Source organism: Poecilia formosa, unplaced genomic scaffold (genome assembly GCF_000485575.1).
Source record: "Poecilia formosa unplaced genomic scaffold, Poecilia_formosa-5.1.2 Scaffold136, whole genome shotgun sequence".
Lineage (NCBI taxonomy): Eukaryota > Metazoa > Chordata > Actinopteri > Cyprinodontiformes > Poeciliidae > Poecilia > Poecilia formosa.
The window spans coordinates 1,066,631-1,086,294 of NW_006800075.1; the positions used below are offsets into that span (position 1 = coordinate 1,066,631).

A 19,664-nucleotide genomic window follows, 5' to 3' on the forward strand; every position below is an offset into this window, starting at 1 on the left:
TCATTGGCCATTTTATCTGCATCAGTAAGCTGCATCTACTGCAGTGAGACCCATTCCAAAAGGTTGAAAATCTCGTTAGCATGCAAAGTGTACTTTAGAGTGCTTGTGATTGCTATATTTAATTGCACTTTCCTTTATACCTCCGGGTACGAACTAGTTTTAGATCTATGAGGTGATTTCCTCCTTTAAATCTGAAGAGGTTTAGCCCAGAGCCTGTTTGGGTGTATCAGTTAGCATTTACCATCCTCTTGAATGATGATTGGTCAACATGTTTATTTGTGAAAGGGTGAATGGTTCGTTTACTTTCATATTTAAACACAAACTCTTTGGTGCAATGGCATATTAGGGCCATTGTAGATAGAAAAAAGGAGTACATCTGTGCCAAAAAAGAACTCAGAAACTTTTAGATTAATTTGTGAAAGTTTCTAGATAAAACTTGGAAATTTCTGTCTTTCAAAAATCTTTTTTTTTTTTTTTTAAATTTCTGATTTTTTTCTAGAAAATTGATGAGATTAATCTCAAAATTTCAGAGTTATTTTGGTAAATCTACAATGGCCCTGATGCCATCGTACTTTGTTGCTCTGATAAAGGCCTCAAGCTGAAACTCGATCACCTCCAGGTCTGTTGACTTCACAGAAGTCTGGTTAGTAGCTTTAATAGTACTTTTATATAGCCTGAATACACAGGCTGCAAGCTTCAGTTCTGCAACTCATTAGTGCTTGAAAGGTCAAAAAATAATTTTCACAGTGCAAATCAATCTTTTTCCTGGCAAACCCTGGAGAAGTCACTTTGCAAGAACACAGAGTGTGCTACGACTTTACCAGCTGCACCCAGAATGCTTTCTCCTTTTTTTTGCTAAATGACCCAGAAATAATGGATAATCAAAAATCTATTTAATATAGCAGACTATTTGTTTCAGCAGCAAAATGATCCAATCTAAAGAATAAAAGAGCACAGAAGTGTTTTTGGGAAACAGGTGCAGAAGACAGGCAGATTGAAAGTAGGAGCTGTGGCGGGAGGAGATGGGAAACGAGAGGCAGATGGATTCCCTTTTAACTGCTAAACACAAGAGAGAAATTCAATAGATGATTCCTCAGATTTGTACCCAACTGCTAGGTTTCATCCCGCAACCGCAGGATGAAAACGAGGGAAGGGAGAAGAGACAGAATATGAAGGAGGAGGAAAAAACTTGACTCACTAAAACACATATTCATGTTGACTAATCCATTATTCATACATATCATTTCAGAATGCTGCTGGAGACACTGCAGCCGCATTAAAATGCATCAACACTACTCAGGTATGACACGGAGTATCAGAGGTCAAACATGAGAGGTGAGTGGGTGTTTGAGAGCGGAGTAAAAACCCACAGGAGAAAAAAGATGTTTGCAAATCCGGCGTTTTTCTGTATGTTTCTTCATTCGCTGGTTTTCCAGTTGGTTTAAAGAGACTGACCCTGCACATTCAGGACTTAAAATCTGTGTATTTATCTTAACACACTTGAAATAAGACAAACTTACAAGTAACTTTTCAGCACAACATAGGAGCTGGTTTTAAGTCAGTAATTCCCTACTGATGAAAAAGTATAAATATATCACTATAAGTGAAATAACCTGCAAGTGGAGCAAGACATTTTTCCCATATTACAACTTATAATATGGGAAAAAAACAGTCACGCAGTGTAAAAAGCGCTCCCCCTCCTATTGCCACACACTGCCAGTCAGCTGCCTGAGAGAAGAGTTCAGCACCTTTATCCAGTCTATGCAATAATTTGGCTGTTTGCTACTGATTATCTCAGCATCAGTGGGAATAATTGTTGTTTATTTAAAATAAAAGTAACTAAATAATATTCCATGTTTTTCTTTTACATTTGTGTGCAAATACCATGGTATTGTGAAAGAGTGGTATTTTTACTAAAGGTTATCATACAGTGAGAATCTTGAACATGCTCTTTATGCTGCAAATCTGTTCATTTCAAATAAATGAAATAAAGCTGTCTCTTGTTGTCTCAAATCTTTGAGCTGTTTGCTTTTACTAAAAGAAGAAAAACTAATTTGCAGCTTCAGAATAAAAAACTATAATTATTTAGAAACCTTATGGTACCGGCTTAAAACTCGACTGTTTCTAAAGTATTTTGTGTTTTGCAATAAATCCCACCAAATGTTCATTTTTAATGTCACATGTCACATTAATTTCATTGCCACCCAGTATTTATTTATATTTTTTATCAATATTTTGCTTTGGCATAAAACAGCTTATTTTGCAAAATATGTTTTCATGTTATTCTAATGATGATCTAAATAGCTGAATACGAATTTTATCAACCGAGATAAAGTTTTTGCTTACGTAATCAGAAAGTGAAATCCATATTAGAGAAGCACAGAAATATATTTACATCTCTACAGTTTGGTTCTCTCACAACCTATATCATAACTTTAAAGGACATTTATGATCATTTTAAAGCCTTTCCTTTTCAGCTTTGCTTGGTATTATAGTTTATGGTAGTTATATTAAATTATTAGACAGAAATAGAGAAATATGAACACAGCTAAAACTTAAAGAGTGATAATTTGAAGCACCGAACTTGTGCATCAACACAAAACAACTCAATAAAAAAAACAAAACAGTTATTACAAAGTCTGCAGCCTGGATACTTTAATGTATACATGAAGCTTGGAGAGCTAACCGACCAGTAAACTATGTTTAGATTTAAAAGTATAAAAGGCCCAGTCTGCTTATATTTCACCACAAAAGTGAACGAATATCATCAGAAATGGTGACAGCATTCTGTTTCTCTCATGAGGGTTTAGCTGCTGTCCGCTAATCTAAAATATAATTCTGAGAGCAACAGCTGTTTGCCACTTAAATACTAAAAGAAAAACATCAGCAGCTAGTTTTGCTTTTTTTTTACCCTAAAAAAGTACCTAACGCTAATGCAACATGTGTTGTATGAAAGATAAGAAAATACTTTGTGTTACACAAAAAAGTTGCTACTGCTAACGATTGATAAAGAAAATAATTTTCCTACACATTAGACTTTATGCTCACAAACGTACGAGAAAAAAACATGTCATAGAAAATAATATGAGAATAAAGTCATAATAGCACGACTTTATTCTCATAATATTGACTTTACTCTTGTATTATTTTAACTTTATTATCATACGGCTTTATTCTTTTAAAATATTATTACTTTTTTGTAGTACGATTTCATTCTCATAACATATGGCTTTTCTTATTGTCATAACTTTTGTTGTTATGACTTTTGTTTTACTACTTCCTCGTACTTTTGTTGCAGAAGTATGTTATAAAACTATGCTGCTTTGCAAAACTGGAAAAAGGCCAACGTGTTTATTTCATTTAAGTTTTTCAGGTTTCTTACTCTGAAATATGATGATGAATGTACTTTAACCCCAAAAAATGTTTTATTAATTTCATTTTTGGGTACTTTAACCCAAAAAGAATATTTTATTTACTTTCTGTGTTTAAATAATAGCTTTTAATAGAGGCCAAAATTCAGCTCCAGAAAGGGTCATGAATTACACCAATGCAAAGATTTCCCTATACTTCAATCAAAGCGTTTATGAATATAAATTGAAAAACACAAAGAGTGAAAAGGTACATATTCTGGAAAAAAAAACATCCAGAATCTTTACGCAGAAAGCTGTTTGCAGATTGTAAAGCAGCTAAAACGTAGATGGTTAATTTCTACTGCAGTCCAACACAATCACAGCCATAAACCTACAACTACAGACATTAACGGACCTGACTTGCTGTTTTTTTTTTTTCATTTCTACTGGAGTATTATACACATGTATCCATCAGCTTGCATGCATTTGCTCATGTGGCCTCATGGGCATTATGTTAATAGTTAATGGAGAGAGCAAAACGTGTGCAACGTGCCACGTGAGCCTCTTACATCTCCCAGACGCAGGCAGGTTCCCAGGCTGTGGATCACGTCCTCTGCTAGGTCAGAGTGGTCCGAGTCCCACACCAGCCCGATGGACACGATTTCTGGTGAGTTCATCAGAACCCGGCGGATACGCAGCACCTCACCACAGTTACTCTGCGACGAAGAGAGAAAGGATTAATTTGTCATGGTGAGAAACAAGGGTTGTACTTTTTGTAGATACAGGAGCATTGAAAAAAACTATCAAAAAAGAAATAAAGGTTGAAACTCATAGAGTCTGTAGATACAGAGTGATAAATTTGGAGAAAAATTTTCAGTTTTTTAAAAAGTATAAATATTACATAAGACCAAGAAAACATGATTTTTAGCAAAACTACCATAAACTGCCTGGCCAAATAAAAGTCACCACCTGCATTTGACCAAGCAAATCCCAAACTGCATGGGCGATTATCTTTTAGCTGCAACCGCTGCAATGAGTAGCTATTCATTTATTAAACAACCATGTTGAAAGACACATCCCAGAAGTCTAGAACAGTCAAATCACCGGCATCAAGCAGAAAAAACACATAAGGCAATTAAAGAAAAAACTGAAATTGGACAGAGATGCATTATTAAAATCTGGAAGGATACCGTGGAACAAATATGGTCGGGAAAAAAACCCTGAGCGGTGATCACTTAAACGTTTTGTTAAACAGGTCATGTGATCTGGTGAGTCCAGATTTACTCTGGCTCAGATCAAGTGACCCATCATGCCTGGCGTCTCGTGTAGAAGCCTGTGTGGGCAGCGCTATGATCTGGGCTGGGGTTTAGAAGATATGAGCTTCATTTGCTTAACCAGAACAAATGAAGCTCATATCTTCATGGAGACGCAGCTTCCAGTTTCTGCCTTCCACTAGAAACTGACCTGGAAAAGCAGCCGAAACGCTCAGTTCCTTTAAATCAAGACTAAACAGAGTTGGATTGGAACATTGATCAAGATATTTGATTCATTTTTGCTTGATAAATTTGACAAAATTTATTGCTTGTTAATAACTGGCGATGTTTACCGACGTAAAGCACTATCAACTTCCTTGTTGCTGAAACATGATACACACTTAACTAATTGAAGTACTGAAAAAATTATTTTTATTTATACAGATGTCCCTTGAGACCAATTTGAAGGAAAACAATGACTGGCATTACTTCAAAGAAGTTGATTTTCTGTGTTTAAATAATAGCTTTTAATACTTTTTAAATTTGTTTTCTGATTTTGTTTTAGATTTCTTACCGCCAAAGCAGATCTTACAAATTATCTTTATTTACGCATGGAGATGCACACAGGAAATAAGCAAACAGTAAGAGAAAGGGGAGCAGAGATGAAGGCAAGAGAAAAGAGATAATGAACGGATTGTAAGAGAGAACGACAGAGGGGTAAAAAAAAAAGTGCTGCGCTGAGTTGTATTTGTCCCTCGGGCCTTCTGTTGAGTTCAGATCCGTGTGTTCTGAATCCTTCCTTTGAGTCATGACCCACCGCAGAGCTGGTACAAACACACACACACACCCTGAAATAAAAGCCTGCACACACACACACACACACACACACACAAGCACGCACGCGGGGCAGGGAAAGCGGATTCGGAAACAGCCTGAGAACACCCCGGCGTCCAGATCCTCTGCCAAACGCAGCACTCACACACACATTAAGCCCAGTCCCGCTCAGAACACTCCCTCTGTGGGCAGAGAGCCGTCCTGCACTGGCACCAGACATGGCAGGAAGGTATTTTGCCAGCGTCTGCTTTTCACTTCCCAGAGTGAGACACGAACACAGGCCGGAGGGCGGCAGCCAAGCGGCACAGCGCCGGGACAGAGGCTATCTGTCTGTCCAGGACGCAAGGTCGGCACACAGCCTCGCTCTTTTATCGGTCGGGATGAGTGATGTGACCTACAAGTAAAATCTTTGACTTTTCTAAGCCAGATCTGATTGTAGTTGATTATCCTCTCTTTTTTTCCTCTTTTTGAAAAATATTTTCAAAAAGTGGCTTTTACTTCAGTCATCTAGTCTGTGAGTTGAATGACGGAGTATTGTGAATTACAAGAATATTAGCAGAACAAAAACACTATTCTACCAGACAAAAAGTTGTTTTAACTCTATAAGGCCTGAGTTTCAAATGTCCGCCTGTATATTTTTGCTTATTTTAATTGTATACACAGTTCTTTAAATATCCTGTGAGTAAATATATTTGCTCATTTATCTATAACAACTGGAGCTTTCAATATATTGCAAGTCATTTTCACAATTTAACGTCTACTAAAAGAGCACCCCTTAGATTAATTTCACTCCTTGCTACAGCAGGGGTGAAATTACCGTAATAACCCAATATCGATTGGAAAGCGCCCTTTCAGAAACGGTTGAAATTTTTCAGACAGCGCAAATAATTACAAATTTGGCTGGATCGACTGCGCCACGTTTGGTCTGGAGGGGTTAATGAGAAAAAAGGCTTGATAATTACCCAGATCTAACTTTACCACCTCATCAGTCGTTTGCACAATCATTTCAAAGTCCTGCTGCTGATAATAAATTGATGCTGATGTGTTAAAAAGTTAAGTATTTCCTCATCTGTAAAACCAACACCAAAGTATAGCATCAAGAGATGCTGGACATTTCTCATTTTAATTTTTTTGTCAGTTTTTTGTGTAGGAGTTCTCATGAAATTACGACTTCATTCTCCTAATATTACGACTTTATTCTCGTAATATTTTGACTCGTCGTACAAATTTTAATTATTTAAAATACTTCTTTGCAGAGATGACCTGAATTCAACGTCCAAATAAATAGAAGCTGTAAAACAAAATGGTTGCCCAGGATGCACTGACATCACTCTCAACTATGCAAACGCAAAGAGTACATTTTTGGGGAAACAAAAAAAATACTGATTTACAAAAAATTACACCTTCAAATACCAAAAACTCAATTAATAGATACAATTCAGTGTTTCCCAGATGAAAATTTGCTAGAACAGTCATCCAGCAGCATTCTGTATTTTTGAGTTAAAAATGCTTAAAGTTGGATTTGAAAATATCAGTAGGTAATTATGTGTTATCAGAAGACATTATTTACAATACCTAAACACCAACTAGTCTCAAAAAGAAGCAAACATAGAAAATAAATAAAAATATGCTTGAAATATACATTTCATCCTAGTTAAAGTGTCCAAAATTTTCTGATCATTTGTGCATGACTTGTCACTTTATTTGCTGAAGTTGTTAGCAAATAGAGACAGGAAATGGTTACAGATTCTGACCTCTTCCTCCTTTCATATACTGACCCCATCTGGCTCCCAACCATTTCACCAGAGACTAACTGGTCTTTGCTGTCTGTTACTGGTGTACGAAAAAAATATTATAATGAACAAACACTAAGCCTGGTGGGCGCCAAGTAAAGCCTGGTGGCCCGCCAGGCTTGTAATACACTTGGGGAAATCATGAAACTTATTCATCCAGTGACTGTGCAAACAGATTTGTGGTGCTTTGTATTAATCAGTGCACACAAAAAACTAACAGCAACAAAAAAAGTGTTGCTCTTGCAGACCTTTCGATATGCAGAATTTTCCAGACGACGGCGGGTTACATAACAGGGCTGTTTGTCAAATGATACCATAGCTTTCCACAATGCTGATTGTTGCATCCTTCAAAGGGAATAGAGACGCCGTGGTTCCTGACAACCCAAAAAGCTCCATAAAATAAGACAATCTCACTTTTATCAGTCTGCTGACAGCCAAGCAGACTGCTGATGTAGGTCTGAATCCAACATAAAAAAAAAAACACATCCTGTGTGGGTTTTCACAGGTTCAGGTGACAGATCCAGCTTGGATGAATTTTTAAATCTTATTTTTGCTTACACCCGTTTTCCTCCTTATCAGTCATGGCTCCAAATCTCGGAGAAATAAGAAGGAGAACGGCTCTTTCCCGTGTCCTGCTGATGAGACATGGTGTAAGTACACCAGCTATTTAGGCAGATTATGGACCTTTTCTCACAAAGGCAGCTTGCAGACACCATTATCATGCAGGGCACAGACCGGCACGGCTTCTCATTTCACACATAATTGTTGGCTGCAAATTGCCGTTACGTTTGCGATGCCGACTGAGCATGTGCAACGCTCAGAGGTCAAACACAATTAGGAACAGTTTTTGAGACACTTATTTGCTCTGATGATAACTTCACTGCTTTCTCATTCGAAGTTTAAAAATCATCTCCTGAATAAACTCACTGAAGGATTAGTGTTCTTATGCAGACTTTTACCCATCCCATAAAATAAAGATGTAGCTTAATAAATTAGAATATAAATGAAATGAAAATTAATAGATTTCAGTGAGTCAAGAAGTGAAAAAAGGGCTTATTTCTGATAACTTTGAAGATTTTGATTTACAGCTACTAAAAATGTTAAGTTTAACTTCTCAATGGTGAATATTAATACAAAATATTATTGTGTTAATGTAGAAATTGGAGTGACTGTCCACATGAGGAGTTAGCTTGGCTGTTCTATGCAACCATATCAATGGAAAGTTGAATTGAAGAAAAAAGTATGGTGGGAAAACCACAGCTTTGATGGGCCTGTGAAGCAAAGCCCATTCAATAAGTTGTGGGAGATTCACAAGATGTGTTCTGCACCTGGAGTCTGTGCATCAACAGGCATCACACACATATGCACTCTGAGTTCAGAACATGCGAAGTTCAGAGAAGCAGCAAAAACCTCAACAGCTCCTTAACAGACTCTACAGGCCTCAGTTACTACATAAAACATGACGACGGTTTAAAAAGTTACATCTGAATAACCAAAACCTCTAGAACAATGTAGAGACAAGAGAAAAGTAGAGATGTCTGATCATTATGAAGATTTAAAAAAGCAACATATCTGCAGAAACACCTCATGCCAGCTATGAAGCACAGTGATGGAGATGCAATGATTTGGGCTCGTCTCCTTGCAGTAATTGAGTCAAACATGAACTCTTCTGTTCTAGAAAAATCCAAGACCATCTGTCAGACAAATAAAGCTTGAACTGGAATTGGAAATTGTCATTTTAAAGACAAATTTCTTTACAATAACTTAAGAAACTAATGAAGTAAGTTTGCATTTCATCTGGAATTCAAGATCTCAGAGTCTGCAGGAAGAGCGGAGAGACAATAAAATCCACATTGCTTCAAGTCCACTAATGGTCATTTGTTGGTGTTGGTCCATTGTGTTTTATCCTAATTTAACAACTATTTTTTCTCCCCTTAAACTGATCTCCAACTCAACACCTAAACATGATCTCCTACTGTGAGAAAACTGATAACTATGGATTAGTGTGAAGAATACCTCCAGTAATAGAATTTAATGGAGGAAATGAAAAGAAAATGCAAATGAAGTGCATGTTATGTAACACACAGCCGTCAGGAGAGAAGAGGAAAACAAAGGAATTATGAAACTAATTATAAAAACTCATCATCTTTTTAATTTGCCCATTAGATTAATTCGTCCATGCACTAATTTTATCTAATAAATGTTAACAGTGAGCATTTAAAGGGACAAAAGCATATTTGCATGGCAATGTTTTACACAGTACGCCTGTTAATGTTGTTGCCTATATTTAGTCTGGTTTTACTTCCTTATAAAAGAAAGCTATCATACAATAAGAAAAACTAATGACAACCTATTTTACGCAAAATTATCAGAACATATCAATGATCCTTTAATCCTTCTAATGAAATTTCAAATGTGCAAAAACACACAACAGATTCAACATTATTTAACAAAAATATGTTAAAAACTAAGTTGCATCTAGTGTAAATGAATCACAACACATCTGGAACAACGCAATTGTTCAGACAAAACCAAAGAAGAGACATTGGCCTTAATGGACAGAATGGAAAAAAACATCAACATAAACAGTCAAATCACCCAGAAAGCACGGTGGTGGCAGTGTGATTATTTGGGTTTCTTTGATGATTTAGATCAGTGTTTCTCAAACTTTTTCAGGCTGAGGACCACTTAACCCTTTTAACAAACACTCACAGACCACAACATCTTAATATATAAAACCTAAAATGAAAACATTAGTGTCTCAAGTCACTTATTGTTGTCTTTGGTGCTGTTTTTTAATGTGACTGGTGTGTTTTTGGTTATTTACAGATTCTGAAAGTGTGGATTCTAAGCTTTCCTAAGCTTTCAAACACATGGAAATAAAAAAAGAAGCTGTTAAGTGTTGTGTGCATTAATAACATTTTAGGACTATCTATAATTTAAAAGCATAATAAAAGAAAAATAGACTTTAGCTGCTTTGGCAGAAACGAAAAATCCTGTTCTGCACTATTAAATCTAACAATTATCCACCTATTTCTATCATTTGTGTATATTTATTGTATTTAAATAATTTATCTGAATCATTTTTAATTGAATAAAAATAACAATATCTGCTGGCGTGCGAGTAGAGCACCATAAGCAAGCAAAGTTATAAAAAAACAAAACAAAGAACAGTTCTCGTTAATTGAGACTGAAATCCCTACCTTTCACGGCACAGTGCCGTTCAAAAGAATCGAATCATGTGAACGACACATCAAAACTCTCAGGAAGTATGACTTCACTTTTCCCTGTTGTTTTCTTTCCACCGGTATCTTCGGTTTTTCTTTTGAGTGACCCGTCTTTAAGTCGCTTATCCGTTTTAAACACAATTCTTTAGTAAGCTAGCTATAGTGTCGCACTTTGAGCTGACGTCACGGCAAATCAACGGTCGTTTACATGCAGTACCTAGCGGACCACTATGGGGCGCCCAAGCACCAGCGTTTGAGAAACTGATTTAGATCTCCTCTATCTGTACACCGATACAAGCTGTTTCCTGTATGATAACTCCATGTTTTCGATGCTAAATATGGCTCTACAAGCTACGAGACATGTTCCTGTTTTCATTTCTTCTCTTTTAATAAGTAATGACTGTGCACTTAAAGGTTAATATTGAAATAATTTTATAACCTAAACACCAAATCATTTTGACAATTTCCTGATGCGTTAAACGTTAAAAATTAACAAGTGTGCAGTTCAGAATATATTGATCACCTAAGGTAAATAAAAAAGCTAAAGCAACACACAAAAAGATCTGTTGTGCAAACAACTAATGTTGAATAAAACTAAGAGTTTTATTCTATTATAAGAAATAAAAAATACCTCAATTACAAATAACAGTTTTGGATCAAGTCTGCTGATCAGAAATGACTCTCTTCAAGTTGTAGCACTTAGATNAGGGAGGAACAGGTTTGGATTGTTTGACAGAGCAGTGTGAAAGCAATCCGCACCAGCTGAAAATGTAGCAAACGTTGCAATTTAGTTTACTGGACCCGACAGTCTGCCAGATTATCAGGTGCTAAAACACCCCGTCACGTTAAATCAAGGTGCAATGGCTAAAAACAGCAGTCTGTTCTCCGCAAACAGACACAGTCTACCACTGGGATAACAGATAAACATTTCAAAACTGGGAATAGGAATGGGATATCATTGGCCATTTTATCTGCATCAGTAAGCTGCATCTACTGCAGTGAGACCCATTCCAAAAGGTTGAAAATCTCGTTAGCATGCAAAGTGTACTTTAGAGTGCTTGTGATTGCTATATTTAATTGCACTTTCCTTTATACCTCCGGGTACGAACTAGTTTTAGATCTATGAGGTGATTTCCTCCTTTAAATCTGAAGAGGTTTAGCCCAGAGCCTGTTTGGGTGTATCAGTTAGCATTTACCATCCTCTTGAATGATGATTGGTCAACATGTTTATTTGTGAAAGGGTGAATGGTTCGTTTACTTTCATATTTAAACACAAACTCTCTGGTACAATGGCATATTAGGGCCATTGTAGATAGAAAAAAGGAGTACATCTGTGCCAAAAAAGAACTCAGAAACTTTTAGATTAATTTGTGAAAGTTTCTAGATAAAACTTGGAAATTTCTGTCTTTCAAAAATCTTTTTTTTTTTTTTTTAAATTTCTGATTTTTTTCTAGAAAATTGATGAGATTAATCTCAAAATTTCAGAGTTATTTTGGTAAATCTACAATGGCCCTGATGCCATCGTACTTTGTTGCTCTGATAAAGGCCTCAAGCTGAAACTCGATCACCTCCAGGTCCGTTGACTTCACAGAAGTCTGGTTAGTAGCTTTAATAGTACTTTTATATAGCCTGAATACACAGGCTGCAAGCTTCAGTTCTGCAACTCATTAGTGCTTGAAAGGTCAAAAAATAATTTTCACAGTGCAAATCAATCTTTTTCCTGGCAAACCCTGGAGAAGTCACTTTGCAAGAACACAGAGTGTGCTACGACTTTACCAGCTGCACCCAGAATGCTTTCTCCTTTTTTTTGCTAAATGACCCAGAAATAATGGATAATCAAAAATCTATTTAATATAGCAGACTATTTGTTTCAGCAGCAAAATGATCCAATCTAAAGAATAAAAGAGCACAGAAGTGTTTTTGGGAAACAGGTGCAGAAGACAGGCAGACTGAAAGTAGGAGCTGTGGCGGGAGGAGATGGGAAACGAGAGGCAGATGGATTCCCTTTTAACTGCTAAACACAAGAGAGAAATTCAATAGATGATTCCTCAGATTTGTACCCAACTGCTAGGTTTCATCCCGCAACCGCAGGATGAAAACGAGGGAAGGGAGAAGAGACAGAATATGAAGGAGGAGGAAAAAACTTGACTCACTAAAACACATATTCATGTTGACTAATCCATTATTCATACATATCATTTCAGAATGCTGCTGGAGACACTGCAGCCGCATTAAAATGCATCAACACTACTCAGGTATGACACGGAGTATCAGAGGTCAAACATGAGAGGTGAGTGGGTGTTTGAGAGCAGAGCAAAAACCCACAGGAGAAAAAAGATGTTTGCAAATCCGGCGTTTTTCTGTATGTTTCTTCATTCGCTGGTTTTCCAGTTGGTTTAAAGAGACTGACCCTGCACATTCAGGACTTAAAATCTGTGTATTTATCTTAACACACTTGAAATAAGACAAACTTACAAGTAACTTTTCAGCACAACATAGGAGCTGGTTTTAAGTCAGTAATTCCCTACTGATGAAAAAGTATAAATATATCACTATAAGTGAAATAACCTGCAAGTGGAGCAAGACATTTTTCCCATATTACAACTTATAATATGGGAAAAAAAACAGTCACGCAGTGTAAAAAGCGCTCCCCCTCCTATTGCCACACACTGCCAGTCAGCTGCCTGAGAGAAGAGTTCAGCACCTTTATCCAGTCTATGCAATAATTTGGCTGTTTGCTACTGATTATCTCAGCATCAGTGGGAATAATTGTTGTTTATTTAAAATAAAAGTAACTAAATAATATTCCATGTTTTTCTTTTACATTTGTGTGCAAATACCATGGTATTGTGAAAGAGTGGTATTTTTACTAAAGGTTATCATACAGTGAGAATCTTGAACATGCTCTTTATGCTGCAAATCTGTTCATTTCAAATAAATGAAATAAAGCTGTCTCTTGTTGTCTCAAATCTTTGAGCTGTTTGCTTTTACTAAAAGAAGAAAAACTAATTTGCAGCTTCAGAATAAAAAACTATAATTATTTAGAAACCTTATGGTACCGGCTTAAAACTCGACTGTTTCTAAAGTATTTTGTGTTTTGCAATAAATCCCACCAAATGTTCATTTTTAATGTCACATGTCACATTAATTTCATTGCCACCCAGTATTTATTTATATTTTTTATCAATATTTTGCTTTGGCATAAAACAGCTTATTTTGCAAAATATGTTTTCATGTTATTCTAATGATGATCTAAATAGCTGAATACGAATTTTATCAACCGAGATAAAGTTTTTGCTTACGTAATCAGAAAGTGAAATCCATATTAGAGAAGCACAGAAATATATTTACATCTCTACAGTTTGGTTCTCTCACAACCTATATCATAACTTTAAAGGACATTTATGATCATTTTAAAGCCTTTCCTTTTCAGCTTTGCTTGGTATTATAGTTTATGGTAGTTATATTAAATTATTAGACAGAAATAGAGAAATATGAACACAGCTAAAACTTAAAGAATGATAATTTGAAGCACCGAACTTGTGCATCAACACAAACACAACTCAATAAAAAACAAACAGTTATTACAAAGTCTGCAGCCTGGATACTTTAATGTATACATGAAGCTTGGAGAGCTAACCGACCAGTAAACTATGTTTAGATTTAAAAGTATAAAAGGCCCAGTCTGCTTATATTTCACCACAAAAGTGAACGAATATCATCAGAAATGGTGACAGCATTCTGTTTCTCTCATGAGGGTTTAGCTGCTGTCCGCTAATCTAAAATATAATTCTGAGAGCAACAGCTGTTTGCCACTTAAATACTAAAAGAAAAACATCAGCAGCTAGTTTTGCTTTTTTTTTACCCTAAAAAAGTACCTAACGCTAATGCAACATGTGTTGTATGAAAGATAAGAAAATACTTTGTGTTACACAAAAAAGTTGCTACTGCTAACGATTGATAAAGAAAATAATTTTCCTACACATTAGACTTTATGCTCACAAACGTACGAGAAAAAAACATGTCATAGAAAATAATATGAGAATAAAGTCATAATAGCACGACTTTATTCTCATAATATTGACTTTACTCTTGTATTATTTTAACTTTATTATCATACGGCTTTATTCTTTTAAAATATTATTACTTTTTTGTAGTACGATTTCATTCTCATAACATATGGCTTTTCTTATTGTCATAACTTTTGTTGTTATGACTTTTGTTTTACTACTTCCTCGTACTTTTGTTGCAGAAGTATGTTATAAAACTATGCTGCTTTGCAAAACTGGAAAAAGGCCAACGTGTTTATTTCATTTAAGTTTTTCAGGTTTCTTACTCTGAAATATGATGATGAATGTACTTTAACCCCAAAAAATGTTTTATTAATTTCATTTTTGGGTACTTTAACCCAAAAAGAATATTTTATTTACTTTCTGTGTTTAAATAATAGCTTTTAATAGAGGCCAAAATTCAGCTCCAGAAAGGGTCATGAATTACACCAATGCAAAGATTTCCCTATACTTCAATCAAAGCGTTTATGAATATAAATTGAAAAACACAAAGAGTGAAAAGGTACATATTCTGGAAAAAAAAACATCCAGAATCTTTACGCAGAAAGCTGTTTGCAGATTGTAAAGCAGCTAAAACGTAGATGGTTAATTTCTACTGCAGTCCAACACAATCACAGCCATAAACCTACAACTACAGACATTAACGGACCTGACTTGCTGTTTTTTTTTTTTCATTTCTACTGGAGTATTATACACATGTATCCATCAGCTTGCATGCATTTGCTCATGTGGCCTCATGGGCATTATGTTAATAGTTAATGGAGAGAGCAAAACGTGTGCAACGTGCCACGTGAGCCTCTTACATCTCCCAGACGCAGGCAGGTTCCCAGGCTGTGGATCACGTCCTCTGCTAGGTCAGAGTGGTCCGAGTCCCACACCAGCCCGATGGACACGATTTCTGGTGAGTTCATCAGAACCCGGCGGATACGCAGCACCTCACCACAGTTACTCTGCGACGAAGAGAGAAAGGATTAATTTGTCATGGTGAGAAACAAGGGTTGTACTTTTTGTAGATACAGGAGCATTGAAAAAAACTATCAAAAAAGAAATAAAGGTTGAAACTCATAGAGTCTGTAGATACAGAGTGATAAATTTGGAGAAAAATTTTCAGTTTTTTAAAAAGTATAAATATTACATAAGACCAAGAAAACATGATTTTTAGCAAAACTACCATAAACTGCCTGGCCAAATAAAAGTCACCACCTGCATTTGACCAAGCAAATCCCAAACTGCATGGGCGATTATCTTTTAGCTGCAACCGCTGCAATGAGTAGCTATTCATTTATTAAACAACCATGTTGAAAGACACATCCCAGAAGTCTAGAACAGTCAAATCACCGGCATCAAGCAGAAAAAACACATAAGGCAATTAAAGAAAAAACTGAAATTGGACAGAGATGCATTATTAAAATCTGGAAGGATACCGTGGAACAAATATGGTCGGGAAAAAAACCCTGAGCGGTGATCACTTAAACGTTTTGTTAAACAGGTCATGTGATCTGGTGAGTCCAGATTTACTCTGGCTCAGATCAAGTGACCCATCATGCCTGGCGTCTCGTGTAGAAGCCTGTGTGGGCAGCGCTATGATCTGGGCTGGGGTTTAGAAGATATGAGCTTCATTTGCTTAACCAGAACAAATGAAGCTCATATCTTCATGGAGACGCAGCTTCCAGTTTCTGCCTTCCACTAGAAACTGACCTGGAAAAGCAGCCGAAACGCTCAGTTCCTTTAAATCAAGACTAAACAGAGTTGGATTGGAACATTGATCAAGATATTTGATTCATTTTTGCTTGATAAATTTGACAAAATTTATTGCTTGTTAATAACTGGCGATGTTTACCGACGTAAAGCACTATCAACTTCCTTGTTGCTGAAACATGATACACACTTAACTAATTGAAGTACTGAAAAAATTATTTTTATTTATACAGATGTCCCTTGAGACCAATTTGAAGGAAAACAATGACTGGCATTACTTCAAAGAAGTTGATTTTCTGTGTTTAAATAATAGCTTTTAATACTTTTTAAATTTGTTTTCTGATTTTGTTTTAGATTTCTTACCGCCAAAGCAGATCTTACAAATTATCTTTATTTACGCATGGAGATGCACACAGGAAATAAGCAAACAGTAAGAGAAAGGGGAGCAGAGATGAAGGCAAGAGAAAAGAGATAATGAACGGATTGTAAGAGAGAACGACAGAGGGGTAAAAAAAAAAGTGCTGCGCTGAGTTGTATTTGTCCCTCGGGCCTTCTGTTGAGTTCAGATCCGTGTGTTCTGAATCCTTCCTTTGAGTCATGACCCACCGCAGAGCTGGTACAAACACACACACACACCCTGAAATAAAAGCCTGCACACACACACACACACACACACACACAAGCACGCACGCGGGGCAGGGAAAGCGGATTCGGAAACAGCCTGAGAACACCCCGGCGTCCAGATCCTCTGCCAAACGCAGCACTCACACACACATTAAGCCCAGTCCCGCTCAGAACACTCCCTCTGTGGGCAGAGAGCCGTCCTGCACTGGCACCAGACATGGCAGGAAGGTATTTTGCCAGCGTCTGCTTTTCACTTCCCAGAGTGAGACACGAACACAGGCCGGAGGGCGGCAGCCAAGCGGCACAGCGCCGGGACAGAGGCTATCTGTCTGTCCAGGACGCAAGGTCGGCACACAGCCTCGCTCTTTTATCGGTCGGGATGAGTGATGTGACCTACAAGTAAAATCTTTGACTTTTCCACGCCAGATCCGATTGTAGTTGATTATCCTCTCTTTTTTTCCTCTTTTTGAAAAGTATTTTCAAAAAGTGGCTTTTACTTCAGTCATCTAGTCTGTGAGTTGAATGACGGAGTATTGTGAATTACAAGAATATTAGCAGAACAAAGACACTATTCTACCAGACAAAAAGTTGTTTTAACTCTATAAGGCCTGAGTTTCAAATGTCCGCCTGTATATTTTTGCTTATTTTAATTGTATACACAGTTCTTTAAATATCCTGTGAGTAAATATATTTGCTCATTTATCTATAACAACTGGAGCTTTCAATATATTGCAAGTCATTTTCACAATTTAACGTCTACTAAAAGAGCACCCCTTAGATTAATTTCACTCCTTGCTACAGCAGGGGTGAAATTACCGTAATAACCCAATATCGATTGGAAAGCGCCCTTTCAGAAACGGTTGAAATTTTTCAGACAGCGCAAATAATTACAAATTTGGCTGGATCGACTGCGCCACGTTTGGTCTGGAGGGGTTAATGAGAAAAAAGGCTTGATAATTACCCAGATCTAACTTTACCACCTCATCAGTCGTTTGCACAATCATTTCAAAGTCCTGCTGCTGATAATAAATTGATGCTGATGTGTTAAAAAGTTAAGTATTTCCTCATCTGTAAAACCAACACCAAAGTATAGCATCAAGAGATGCTGGACATTTCTCATTTTAATTTTTTTGTCAGTTTTTTGTGTAGGAGTTCTCATGAAATTACGACTTCATTCTCCTAATATTACGACTTTATTCTCGTAATATTTTGACTCGTCGTACAAATTTTAATTATTTAAAATACTTCTTTGCAGAGATGACCTGAATTCAACGTCCAAATAAATAGAAGCTGTAAAACAAAATGGTTGCCCAGGATGCACTGACATCACTCTCAACTATGCAAACGCAAAGAGTACATTTTTGGGGAAACAAAAAAAATACTGATTTACAAAAAATTACACCTTCAAATACCAAAAACTCAATTAATAGATACAATTCAGTGTTTCCCAGATGAAAATTTGCTAGAACAGTCATCCAGCAGCATTCTGTATTTTTGAGTTAAAAATGCTTAAAGTTGGATTTGAAAATATCAGTAGGTAATTATGTGTTATCAGAAGACATTATTTACAATACCTAAACACCAACTAGTCTCAAAAAGAAGCAAACATAGAAAATAAATAAAAATATGCTTGAAATATACATTTCATCCTAGTTAAAGTGTCCAAAATTTTCTGATCATTTGTGCATGACTTGTCACTTTATTTGCTGAAGTTGTTAGCAAATAGAGACAGGAAATGGTTACAGATTCTGACCTCTTCCTCCTTTCATATACTGACCCCATCTGGCTCCCAACCATTTCACCAGAGACTAACTGGTCTTTGCTGTCTGTTACTGGTGTACGAAAAAAATATTATAATGAACAAACACTAAGCCTGGTGGGCGCCAAGTAAAGCCTGGTGGCCCGCCAGGCTTGTAATACACTTGGGGAAATCATGAAACTTATTCATCCAGTGACTGTGCAAACAGATTTGTGGTGCTTTGTATTAATCAGTGCACACAAAAAACTAACAGCAACAAAAAAAGTGTTGCTCTTGCAGACCTTTCGATATGCAGAATTTTCCAGACGACGGCGGGTTACATAACAGGGCTGTTTGTCAAATGATACCATAGCTTTCCACAATGCTGATTGTTGCATCCTTCAAAGGGAATAGAGACGCCGTGGTTCCTGACAACCCAAAAAGCTCCATAAAATAAGACAATCTCACTTTTATCAGTCTGCTGACAGCCAAGCAGACTGCTGATGTAGGTCTGAATCCAACATAAAAAAAAAAACACATCCTGTGTGGGTTTTCACAGGTTCAGGTGACAGATCCAGCTTGGATGAATTTTTAAATCTTATTTTTGCTTACACCCGTTTTCCTCCTTATCAGTCATGGCTCCAAATCTCGGAGAAATAAGAAGGAGAACGGCTCTTTCCCGTGTCCTGCTGATGAGACATGGTGTAAGTACACCAGCTATTTAGGCAGATTATGGACCTTTTCTCACAAAGGCAGCTTGCAGACACCATTATCATGCAGGGCACAGACCGGCACGGCTTCTCATTTCACACATAATTGTTGGCTGCAAATTGCCGTTACGTTTGCGATGCCGACTGAGCATGTGCAACGCTCAGAGGTCAAACACAATTAGGAACAGTTTTTGAGACACTTATTTGCTCTGATGATAACTTCACTGCTTTCTCATTCGAAGTTTAAAAATCATCTCCTGAATAAACTCACTGAAGGATTAGTGTTCTTATGCAGACTTTTACCCATCCCATAAAATAAAGATGTAGCTTAATAAATTAGAATATAAATGAAATGAAAATTAATAGA

The 19,664-nt window shown here is 36.7% G+C and overlaps 1 protein-coding gene across 1 annotated transcript in view; it reads right to left on the minus strand.

Annotated features, from left to right (window-relative positions):
* usp54b (ubiquitin specific peptidase 54b) overlaps positions 1 to 19,664 on the minus strand; it is an 86,077-nt gene that overhangs the window by 28,080 nt on the left and 38,333 nt on the right. The window contains exon 8 of the mRNA XM_016676613.1: positions 15,331 to 15,477. Within this exon, the coding sequence (XP_016532099.1) occupies positions 15,331 to 15,477 (147 nt within the window). The remainder of the gene's footprint in view (positions 1 to 15,330; positions 15,478 to 19,664) is intronic.